This window comes from Carassius carassius, chromosome 36 (genome assembly GCF_963082965.1).
Source record: "Carassius carassius chromosome 36, fCarCar2.1, whole genome shotgun sequence".
Taxonomy (NCBI): domain Eukaryota; kingdom Metazoa; phylum Chordata; class Actinopteri; order Cypriniformes; family Cyprinidae; genus Carassius; species Carassius carassius.
Genome location: NC_081790.1, coordinates 14503624 through 14516116, shown reverse-complemented (window position 1 = coordinate 14516116; position 12493 = coordinate 14503624). Strand labels below are relative to the sequence as shown.

Sequence of the window (12493 nt, the reverse complement as noted above, 5' to 3'; positions counted from 1 at the left end):
ATCAGTGTAAACCATTTCATCAACAATTTACTTTCATCCGTAGATTATTTTAGCAAATTGGACATAATAACTGAAAAACTGAAATATACCCTAATGAATCAGCACTGAATTAAATTGAAAGCTGTAAATCAGAATCTGAATATAATAATCGATACCTAGCCCTACTTTACCTTCATAACCCCCATTTACTGAATGCATTCACTTGTAGAATAAATTATCAAATCAATCAATATGTGCCAGTAAAAGTCCAAGATAACTAACATACACACAAAATAAGAGTGCTTCCTAGCGATTTTTTCTGTACATCTATAGCATTACACATGGTTTCCTCAACAACATCATAATGCCTATCTGAAGGTGAGTTGTAGGGCTCAGCTGAATATATTTATCTGCCCTTCAGCTCTAAAATGGTTATGGAAATAAAGAGCATTTTGAGGCCTGCGTGTTATTTTCAGTTCCGATGATAGCTCAGCACTTTGCAGCTGGTGTCAAACCCAACAGATGTGTATTTCTTACCTGAGGGAAAACATATCTTTATCTTTTTACCTGAGGGGAAACAAACACATCTTTTTGTGAAGTAATGTATACAGCTGTACCTACAAATACCTACATATTGACTGCATGTACAAGCAGGTTAATAACTCATATGGGTGAGTGGGTGACATAAAACTTGGCAATGAATGTATATACTGAGACAGATAAGTGAGAGGTTATAAGAATTCATAAAGCCTCCAAGTGTTGGGGAGTATTTTTTTTTAAGTTGCCTCTGAACAGTGTGTGTCATTGAATGTGGATTTATATAAAGCACGGTAGACTCATCGGCTAAAAACAGTCTGAATGGGCATTTCTGCAGGATTTTGAAGAGTTTTTCTTCATAATACACTATAATATTAATGGTGTAATCAATAAATCCTGCTATTCTATTTTGTATGACATCAAACATTATCAAACTGCATTAGAAAGTCAATTAGTCCAGCATTCATAAACAATAATACTTGAGATTTTATGGATTAAAAAAATGACCTAGCTTTAAGATTTGTATAGTTTGGAAGTTTCTTGTCCTTAAGTCTATGAGAACATGAAAGACACTGTTCGAAGAACTGACCAGTCCAAGCTGCTTTACCATAAACTCTCTGAAGTGGATAGAAGAAGCATTGGCAGGACACCAGAATTGCCATTAAAAACATTGCTCAAATCGACTGTATAGCAGATTCTACCCTTTAAATTGAAAGTGATGTGAGTTTACAGCTATCTCCATATTGGGCTGATTTTTGGATGTTCAAAAACCATAAATTTAGCAAAGAACACAGCATGCATAACATTATGCTGCTGTACACTGTAATTATTTGACACCTCTAGTCCTGGAAATGTGCTTTTTAAACACATTTTATTCAGACTGAAAACAGCCTACATTTGAACAATGTATATGATATGTGACAGATGCATCAGTTAAAATTCTTACATAAAATAAAACGCTTTATTGGATTGTAATTTTTACTCAAACATGAAAGCTGGTATTTTTTCTGGGGAACAACTTTTGTAAAGATTTTTTTTTTTTTTGTGCCATTTTCCCCTTTATTACGACAGATCAGAACTGGCAGGAAGCGAAGTGGGAGAGAGATTGGGAAAGGTCATTGAGTCGGGATTCGAACAAGGGATGTCCGTAGCCGACAAATTAAGTCATATTTTAAATCTGAACATGGAGTGCAAAATTGCAAAATTTCAGAACATAATATCTGTTCCCAAAACTATTGTATAAATTCACAAGTTTTATGGACTTTTTTCAGAAATCACTGACGGAGATTGGGCTACAAATATCCATTACCTATTACTTTCTCAGAAAGTGTTAGAGTGGGGTAAATTTTAAGTCACTGAACTGCTTTTATAACATGAAAAAGGCAACCACCACTGTGGTCTTACTAATTTAGATTTTTTATTTTATAAAGGCAAATGCCTCTATTTGTCTATTTTTTTAATAGGTTGCAATAAAAACAACAGCATGTGGGTTTAGAATTATCTGAGGACAAATAACAGAATTTTCATTTTTTGGGGTTGAACTATCCCTTTAAGTAGGCTAGTATCCTTTGTCTGAATCATATAAAGATATTTTCGTCTCACTTGGGGCACTGGAGCATGATTTTGTGCTATAAAACTTTAATTTATTTATTTTAGGTAACAGCAATACAAATTACATTGCCTTAGACTGACTTGACTTATATAACCTGTGTCAAATCATTATAATGCTCTAGTTACTTAACTCCTTAGAACTAATTTAGAGGTGGAAATATGGTTCAACCATGATGTCACTAACAAGTGACATCACTACTACCGGAGAATTCAGTGTGGCTCCGGATTCATGTCTCAAGACCGCGCGCAGTACAATCGATGGGATGAAATGCGAATGACGCATACAGGTTGAGGATTTCCTCCTCACACGTTAAAGTATGACGTCTACACCTCGGCACCTTTAACTTTCAGAACACGAGAAACCTTGTTACCTACATTGGGCATCCGACAGGCTGCTTTCACGACTTCGCTTTTGCGCATGATACTGCGGTTCCGACGCCACTTCACGCTCCAACTCACCTTGAAACGCGGTGCTCTCAGTTTTTTGCGACGGAGAGGCGACCAATCCCCGCCCTGACGCCTCCCCCACCGGCCAATGAAATTCGAGCGGGGGCGGAGCTAACAGCTAAATTGTCACGCTTGGTTTCACGCTGGCATTGCCATCGAGCCGCGTCTGGCTGCCGTGCGCTGGTGCAGGTGCTCTATTTCATCGAGAGAGGATGCGAAAGGAAAGAAGGGGAGGGAAGGAATGAAGGGAACCGTCGGAGAAAAGTATGCAGGGCATGAATAATAGGGTATCAGCAGTTGACAGTGTGTCTAACGTCCAGGGGCTCGGCTAAGAATGATTTATTGAAAGGGGCACTTTGAGATGTGATGAGGTTTCTCTCTGGTTGGCAATAGTACTATGATTTGGTATGTGGCCACTTTGATAGCAAGTGTATTCAGCACCAGAGGAACAGCTGCTCAAGGTGAGTTGAAGTGCAATTTATTAGGCTATATACAGCCTTAAGTTTGCAGACTTTTTTTTCTTTCCTTTTTTTCTCCAGTCATTAATATTTATTTATTTATTTTTGCGATTGGGTCATCATGGGTTCTTTATTTATTTATTTATTTATTTTATATTTAAATGCTATTTTAGTCGTGTTGAATATTTTACAATATAGCAGTTCTGGGTATTTTATAATTATTTTTGATTATAATTTTGTGTTCATTTATAAATATTATTGCTGTGTCATTGGTTAATGACATTTCTGTTCAAATGCTAGTTTTTAAGTAATCCAGTCTTGCAAAACTGAAGGGTTTGAGCTGGTGCTCTCTGTTTCAACCATTTTCACCGGTTTTTCAATCCCATTAAAAACTTTGGGCTTGTATACTTCATATTAAGTGTGTTTTATCAAATGAAAGGGATTGATTACCCTCAAATAAACATTTTATCATGATTTACCCACTAAGCAGAAGTTATCATTGCATATTTGTGGTAACGGACGCTGTCATTTTGGCTAACATGGTTTGCAACCTCAGGACATTTAGTAAATTATGACAAAATGGGTGAAATATCCCTTTAAGATCTGAATTTATACATTTTGAACTTAAATTACACATCTTAAAGTGCTTTTAATAGAGATGCTTTTATGTATAACGGGTATGGTGCTCAGTTGTATTTGGCTGTATGCAGTTTTAGTTATTAACTTTTTGAATATTATGCCTTTTTAGACCTCGATGAGCTTTTTAAACATGAGAGCACTCTAAAGAAGTCACCATAATTGAAATTCAAAATATGTTCGGTGAATCTGATCGACCTTGAGACTTGTTTAAATAAGTGGTGTGTCTTTATTTCAAATGTTGGGCTCATGGACTCATATAGCCCTGCACAATCTAACTCGTCCACAAGAGGGCTGCTAGCCGAATAGCAAGGAGTATCCAATATTGGATCACTGAAGAACTTTTTAAATGCATGCACTATGAATAATTACACATTTCCCATGTTGAGAGAGACACTATACCTGGTTCAATATATGGCTGTAGATCTAGGTATTATTTAACCCTAATTTTTATGTACATAAAGTAAAACGTGATAATCTTACCTTGTTAAACTTGAGCTGTATCATCTTCTTAATCTTTCACTTTGCTTTTCTGACTGTGCACTTTGCTACGTACTCTCAGTGCCTCCCTCCTGTGAGTCAGAGTAATACTGCACTATCCCAGCCCCAGTGCAGATCTCTCCCTGCCCTCACCCTCCCGTCTCAAACTGTCAGCTGGCAAACAGGCCCGCAATCACCAGCTACAAACCTGGCCAGGTGCCAGATCTCTACTTTGTTGCTCTGTCTAAACAGAGGACTGGGAGACAGCAGACTGAGAGCCCTGAGCTGATGTGTTGCTCTGGGTAGGCCCTCGAGGCTCAATACTGGCTGACTGCACTGAACTTGTTGAGACCTCCAGTAGTCCACCTCAGGAGCAGACCTACTTCCCTCATGATAAGAGCTTGTGCCTAACACCCTCTTTAAACTTGTTTGCCAAATCGACATGTCTGTTCGAATGTCATTTTGACAGGTGCTCAGATTAATCTTTTTATCTTAATTTATCTAGATTGGCACCAATGAGGTTTATAGTAGGAGTCAGATAGCATTCCCGTTTATGTCCAGAGTTTTGAGCCAATCACCTGAGCCCTAAATGACATGTGACAAACGTAATATAACATAACATAACATAATCTATTATATTACACGAGTACCTGAACTATATGACTGTATAGCACAGCTGTGATTTGGCCATTGGCACAATGCTGCAGGCATAATTCACAGCATATTAGTTATGTAAAATAAGATTTTTTAAACGGTAATATATAAATGAACCGCAATAGCCATTATAAAAGTACAGGAAGTTTGTGAATAAACACAAGCAAACAATTCAGTCAAAAGTAGAAAATCAGCACTCTATTTAGTACAAGATTTAGTTACATAAAAAAAGAAAAGATATGAAACTTAACTTTACCCTAATGACAAACTAATTTGCTCTGCTGCAAGTAATAGATTAATAAGACCCAATTTTGCCTGTTTAATATAACCAAAGAGCCAGCATCAAATTCCCAAAGGACTGGCTGAGATAAAGCTGTTCTTGGCAGGTAAACAAGCGCTGAACGTCTAAACAAATTTCAAATATCTTTATATATATATCACACATTTGAGGTCTGAACAACAATTTTTACGTCTATATTCAAATCTTTTACAACTACATTCTGTGACACAATAAAAGTAATAATATTGTAAAATTATAGTGGGTTTGCTCTTGAGCCATTGACACTTACTGAGACAAATATTGTCTGTATATATCTGACAACAAGTGGAGTGAAACAAAATGAAACCGATTGTTGATAATACTGAAATATTGCACCGATCAGCCAATCAGATGCGAGATCCAGAACAAACTGTTTTATGAAATATAATATAGACAAATTCTCTACATTTATTTGATAAAAAATACAGTAACCATTAATGTTATGTAATATTATTACAATTTAAAATGACTGTTTTCTTTTTGAATAAATTGTAAAGTGTAATTTATTTATGCAGTGGCAAAGTTGAATTTTAAGCAGCCATTCCTCAAGTCTTCAGTGTCTTTCAGAAATGATTCTAGTATGCCGATTTCTTATTAATACTAATGTTGAAAACAGATGTGCTTTATATTTATTTTTTCTGACTAAAAGGATTTCTTAAAACAAAGTTTGACATTTTCCCATGCATATGAATATGTATTATATTATATTATATTATATTATATTATATTATATTATATTATATTATATTATATTATATTATATTATATTATATTATATTATATTATATTATATTATATTATATTATATTATATTATATTATATTATATAACCTTTTATTCCCCACAATGCCATAGTTACAGCATCTACCAGAAGGTGCCAACAGGCCATGCTAACCAGCCAAATCTTCACTCCTTGATTTGAACAGACAGGATGTGATTTGAGCTGATGTGGATACATGTGAAATGATGGTGATTTGTTTTAGCAGTTAGCACCTGCTAGCAGACTAGATTCTGCCGGGTTCCTCACCCTTAGGCGTTATTGATGTAGCTGCCAGCTGGAAATGGAGAATCTAAAGAAAGCTTGCTCTGGAGGTTTGTACTGGAGTCTATGTTTCATGGAAAGCCTGTTAGAGGAGGGCTAGTGGGGGACCTGACAGCTGCTCATTTTTAAGCGGTGTTGGATAACATTGGATGTGTTTTCCAACAGCCATCACTTCTCTTTCATCCTCAGGCTGTGATGGCTTGATCCTCATCCAGCGGAATGATAAGCGTGTAGACCTCTTCCCTGTGGAAAAATTAAAATTGTTTATATAACAAACAAGCAGCCTGTCATCACATCTGGACTAGTTTCCAACACCACTCACACGAGCATGCCGTTTACATGTCGTTTATCTGTCTTGGTACTACAGATTTCCAAAAAATAAAAGAACCCTCAAATTGTTATATTTAAACTCATTGGCTCTCTTGACCGATACTTTTGTTGTCTTGTAATTATGATTTATAATGTCAGCTATAATCCAGTCAAATCCATGGCAGGCATTCCAAACAAACAATGAAAAGTAGCTGACTTGCTCTGATTGCATGGAAAGCTGCAGAATGCAACCACGGAGGGCACAGCTGAGACAGCCATTTTCAAATGCATTTTGTTGGCTCCAGTGATTCTGAGTGAGGGGTAATGCTTTGGGCAATAAAGAACAAAGTGGAGTTGCAACTATTAGAACACAAAGATTTTTTTTGCATTTTTTTATTTACAGTTAATTTTTATTTGTTTTTGGGCTTTTGCCGGTCTATTGGACAAACAAAGTTAGGAAACAATATAAAAAGTAGAGGGGCAGGCAAGTTGGACTCTCTCTTTCGATTAAACTTGTGAATAATATATACAGGACAGACCAAAAGTTTGGACACACCTTCTCATTCAAAGAGTTTTCTTTATTTTCATGACTATGAGAATTGTAGAGTCACACTGAAGGCATCAAGGGCTATTTGACCAAGAAGGAGAGCGATGGGGTGCTGCGCCAGATGACCTGGTCTCCACAGTTACCGGACCTGAACCCAATCGAGATGGTTTAGGGGTGAGCTGGACCGCAGACAGAAGGGAAAAGGGCCAACAAGTGCTAAGCATCTCTCGGGGAACTCCTTCAAGACTGTTGGAAGACCATTTCAGGTGACTACCTCTTGAAGCTCATCAAGAGAATGCCAAGAGTGTGCAAAGCAGTAATCAAAGCAAAAGGTGGCTACTTTGAAGAACCTAGAATATGACATATTTTCAGTTGTTTCACACTTTTTTGTTATGTATATAATTCCACATGTGTTAATTCATAGTTTTGATGCCTTCAGTGTGAATCTACAATTTTCATAGTCATGAAAATAAAGAAAACTCTTTGAATGAGAAGGTGTGTCCAAACATTTGGTCTGTACTGTGTATATATATATATATATATATATATACAAAAAACTGAAATAAGTACATTAACTCATTACTTAGCTGAAGCACTTTAACAGCCTCAAGTCTTTTGGGGTATGATGCGACAAGCTTTGCACATCATAATTTGACAATTATCTGTCATTCTTCTCACTGCTCTTCACCTCTCAAGCTCTGTGAGGTTGGATGGTGGCAAACACACATTTTCAGGTTTCTCCAGAAATATTTGTTTGGGTTCAAGGCCAGGCTGTGGCTGGGCCACTCAAGGACATTCACAGAGTTGTCTATAAGCCACTTTTGCCGTGTTTACTGTAGGTTCATTGTCCTGTTGGAAGATAAACCTTCTGCCCAGTCTGAGGTTCTGAATGCTCTGGATTAGGGTTTAATTGAGGCTATTTCAATATTTTGGTGTATTGACCATTTCTTATACTCTAATGAGTCCCTCAGTCCCTGCTGCTGAAAAACCAGCAGACTTTACTTTTTGGATGGTACTCTGCAGGTGATGAGCAGTGCCTGGTTTCCTTTAAACATTATGCTTGGAATTGAGGTTCATCAAACCAGAGAATCTTGTTTCTCACAGACTAAGACTTTTTTTTTTTGCAAATTCCAAGTGGGTATTTGTGTGTCTTCACTGAGGACGAAAGCCCAGATTGGTGGAGTGTTGCAGTGATGTTTGTCCTTCTGTAGATTTCTCCCATCTGCATATATGATCATGGAGCTCAACTAGAGTGACTGACAGCTTCTTGGTCACCAGTCTAGACAAGGCCCTTTTCCATCAGTTGCTCAGTTTGGCCAGGAGGCCAGCTCTAGGAAGAGTTCTAGTCGTTTCAGATGACTTCAATTATGGATAATGAAGGGTACATGATTCTGTGAATCTTCAATGAAGCGGAACTCTTCCTCAGATGAAGTGGAGATGCTTCTCACTGCACAGCATAAGATCCAGGGGGTGTGGCTGGGTCTTATGTAAAATATCCAAAAACCACTAGGCTAGTGTTGTATATTTTGTCCAGCTGATTACTAACAATATCTCTAATGTTTAAAACTACTTGTAAATCATGAGAAAATTCCCATTCTTAACAGTGACACAGAGCAGTGCAGTCGCCTGTCAATGACGTTAGTTTCCCTTTGTTACCTCCTCTACTGACATAGAAACCACATGACAACAGTGTCGTGGACAAATGCGGAAGTAGCTTTGCAAAAACTTCAACTAGAAAGAGATGCCGATCTCACTTATGTTTTACTTGACAGGTGAGTTGTTTTGATTCATATCTTTACAGAAAACGTATACTATTATAATGATCAACAAGATTAGTATTGTAAGGGCATACACGCCAAACGCGGGGCATCGCGTCTATAGACCCTTGCAAATACGTGTCTGATTCATAGTCTGATCGCGTCTTTGCATTGACTTTGTATGTAATCTACTCGCGCAAATCGTTGAACTCGCGTTAAATCCATGATTTATCTTTCCGTCTGATTGATGGCTGTCAGCAGTTGGGTAGAAGACAACAAATTCCATCATTCCATGCTACTTCTTATCGTCATCAAACCACGCATTGTTATTGTTTTGGTAGTGTGCCCTCTAGTGGCAGGTCCTACAACATGTACCTTTAAGTTTTTTATTTGTAATAAATTTGCAAAGATGTTTAAAACCTGTTTTTTGCTTTACCATTATGGTGTATGGAGTGTAGAATTAAAAAAAAACTATCTTCAGATAGCTCCCCAGCGCTGTAGATACTGATGTGAATGTCTTATCTATGTCTGTGGCTGGATTCCATTTCTACTTTCTCAGCACTTCAAAAGCTGTTTCCTGTCTCTGATACTCTCTCTCCTCAACACTGTCAGTCTAGTCCGCCAGATATAAAGCATGTGCCCAAACAGTCTCCCTGCTGAAGTAATACAAGACTTTGTCTCATTCAGAAATTTGTGTGTAGAGCCTTTCAGAACTGGATGTTTCTATTATCCACAGACTAGTTCAGCTATTAGGAACTTGGATATAAGTTTAGCCATTATCTGAGCTTAAGTCTTATATAATTTAAATCTTAAATAATTTCTGTAACTTTGCTGTTAAGTTACGGCCTCTGTTGTTTCTCACTTTTGGTTACCTGTAAATACATTACAGGTAGGAATGGTATGATATTATGTTGATATCTGGATCACAGTTAATTCATGGTTGGTGTATTCAAAATGGTTATATATTGTGATTCTAAAGATCTTTTTTTAAAAGGCGTACTTGCTAATTGTTTTCGTATATATTTTTTATATTATGTAATGTAAACATTTTAACTAAAATATTTTGTTTGTTATATAAAAATGATAAAACCTTGCATTGTAAAATATTGCATTTACTAGTTTAAAAAATATTGTATGCATATGTGTATATTTATGTGTCATATAATATTTACAATTGCACAAACTGCCGATCACATAATTTTTAAAACTTGGAAACTTCAACACTGTTTTGTGGAGTTTTTGTCTACTGATAGTTTTTTCCGTAAATGCATATCATCAGTTCAACAATTGATATGTTGTTAAACCGTACAGTTTTTTGAACGCACTGTATATCTCTATCCCTCAAAGCCACATTTTTATTACTGCCAGAAATTAAATATGGCGCTACCCTAAGGTCTATAACTTCGATCCCTGGTCTCTTAAGATTTTTTCTTAATGTCTTCCTCAATGAAATCACTCACCACATACATCCTGTAGATACCCCGTCAACCTTGAGTGCTCTAGCATCAATTTTTCACCAAATGCAGGCCTGCATCTCGATTGATGTGAATAGGAAGTAACAGGCCACCGATGGCTCAGGGCAAAGGGCTCGTTCCATAAAAGTCACGAACCATAATATGTCAATCAGCTGGTATATGGGCCAGCATTGACTCAGGTCCCCCTCCCCCAAATGCAGTCTTCCTTTTCCTCTGTCTGATAGATGCATGCAAGACAACACTAGTGGAAGATGTTCCATATATAGATACCTTCGAAAGAGCCCTGTGAAATTTGGTAAATTATGCATGACTTAGCTCTGGCGTTAAAGAAAAGACAGTATGTTTCTAATTCAAGTTCATCTACAGATGAAAACCTCCCCTCCCATGTTGGAGAACATGCCAGATGACTGTTTTATTTATGTAAAGGTACTCACTGACTCCATTTAGTGTAAAATTATCAAGTTCACATGTATGCATTTGGTAGACACTATTTTCCAGTGTGACTTTTACATAGCTATCTCCACTTAAAGAACCTAGTTTTCCTTTAAACCTTCTCTTTGGGTTATTTTATGTATCGTCCACACTGGGAATGGAAGAACTGGATATTTTTCCATGTACTGTGTGTTTAGTCAGTGGAAAGCAGATTCCTGGTCTAAGTAAAAGCTACAGCTTAACGTCTGCTTTAGCACCGTGGAAATCACTGAACAGAAAGCCTTTGATCTTTACAGAAATGAGAGCATGGGCCTATTGATCGATACACTTTGCTCTTGTTTAGATCTGCATCTGTGATGTGGCCACAGCTTTCTCAGCACACCCAAAAGATCATCAGTCATCTTAATAGCCATTGTGCATGTGGAGTACTTGTGTAGTTTGTGGATGATGCTATAATGCAGTGGTATCTTGACACCCTTCTTGATTTCAGAAACAGAAATGTCCCTTTTTGATGAGAATAATTGAAAATGATGACACTTGGAAGATGGTGCTCCAGCAGTGTGGTTAGAGTGCTGACTAATAAAGGAGTGATGCTGGTCAGAGGTGTTTAGTCTGACTCAGCGTCGGGGGAGCAGTGTAAGAATCATGATTCAGCCCTTGGTATAAATTTTTGGTGGTTCAGAGTTTGAGTCAGTGGAATATTAGGATTACAATAGGACTCAACCCTGTTGAAAAAAAACTGCATATGCTGCTTAGGTATGTTTTGACTGGAGTAATTAATTTTTATGTAATGGAGTAATTACGTGCTTTGACCTCACGAGAATAAAATACTTTAAAAATAAAATAAGTAAGTTGCAAGTTCTGTTCATTTTTTTTGCCAGGATTTTTAGGATAAAGAGCATTTTGTGACATTTTATACTTTTTATGTTTGTGTTTTTTTTATGGTTTTCTTTGTACAGCTTAATGGATTTGTCATCTGATTCTCAGCAGTCTTATATTGTCTGCTCTTCGATGGCTAAGATTAGAAGTATGGACAATATATCAGTATTACTTGTTGGCTAATTAGAGATTTTTAAATGTATTATATCGGCTACTTTGATATTTAATTGTACATGCTCATTTTTCCTAATCTTAGTTCTTTTCTTTCTTTCTTTTTTAAACACTCATAATTTAATGAATGTACATTTTAGAAACTTTCAAAATGAATAACAATTTTTATACTGTGCTTTATAATGCTGTGATGCCTAAATTCATTTGTAGCATTGATGACTGTGTTTAGTTTTTAGTTATTTATTTATTTATTTTTTTAAAGTATAGAATATAAATACTGGTGCTTCCCTAATGAGGAGTGTTTGTTCTGTCCAATGAGATTTCAGTGTGGGTGGAGTTACTCAGCATGAGGCTGCAGAAACGGTGGCTGAGTTGGACAAAAAGTCTGAGAAATACCTTTTATCACATTACCACTTCACATCTGCATATACAACAGTGCAACACATGACACTATCATCACCAGTCAGCACTGAGATCGAGATGCCAGACTGCATGTATGCTTTCAGATCCTGCTGTATCGTGTGTGTCAGGAAAGTCTGCTGGACTTCACAATGAATTGACAGAGATGTAGAGAGCGCGTGTGAGTGTGTGACTCCTCTGACGTGCGTGGGCCCGGCAGGCGGCCAGGCAGCGTGCTGATCGTCTCTCCCCGCCCCCTGACTGGACCACTTCCCCTCGCGTCTCATTTTTCAGCTGTCCATTGATGCAGCGCACTCGGCTGCCTCCCGCCCGGCTCCACCACGTCCATTAAACATTAATA

At 37.3% G+C, this 12493-nt stretch overlaps 1 protein-coding gene across 2 annotated transcripts in view; it reads left to right on the top strand.

The window, feature by feature from the left end:
• The first annotated feature begins 2182 nt into the window (after positions 1 to 2182).
• The window catches only part of igsf9bb (immunoglobulin superfamily, member 9Bb), a 101934-nt gene continuing 91623 nt past the window's right edge, over positions 2183 to 12493 (top strand). For both annotated transcript variants that reach the window (XM_059526395.1, XM_059526394.1), the window contains exon 1: positions 2183 to 3035. In XM_059526395.1, the coding sequence (XP_059382378.1) occupies positions 2972 to 3035 (64 nt within the window). In that variant the 5' untranslated portion in view covers positions 2183 to 2971. The remainder of the gene's footprint in view (positions 3036 to 12493) is intronic.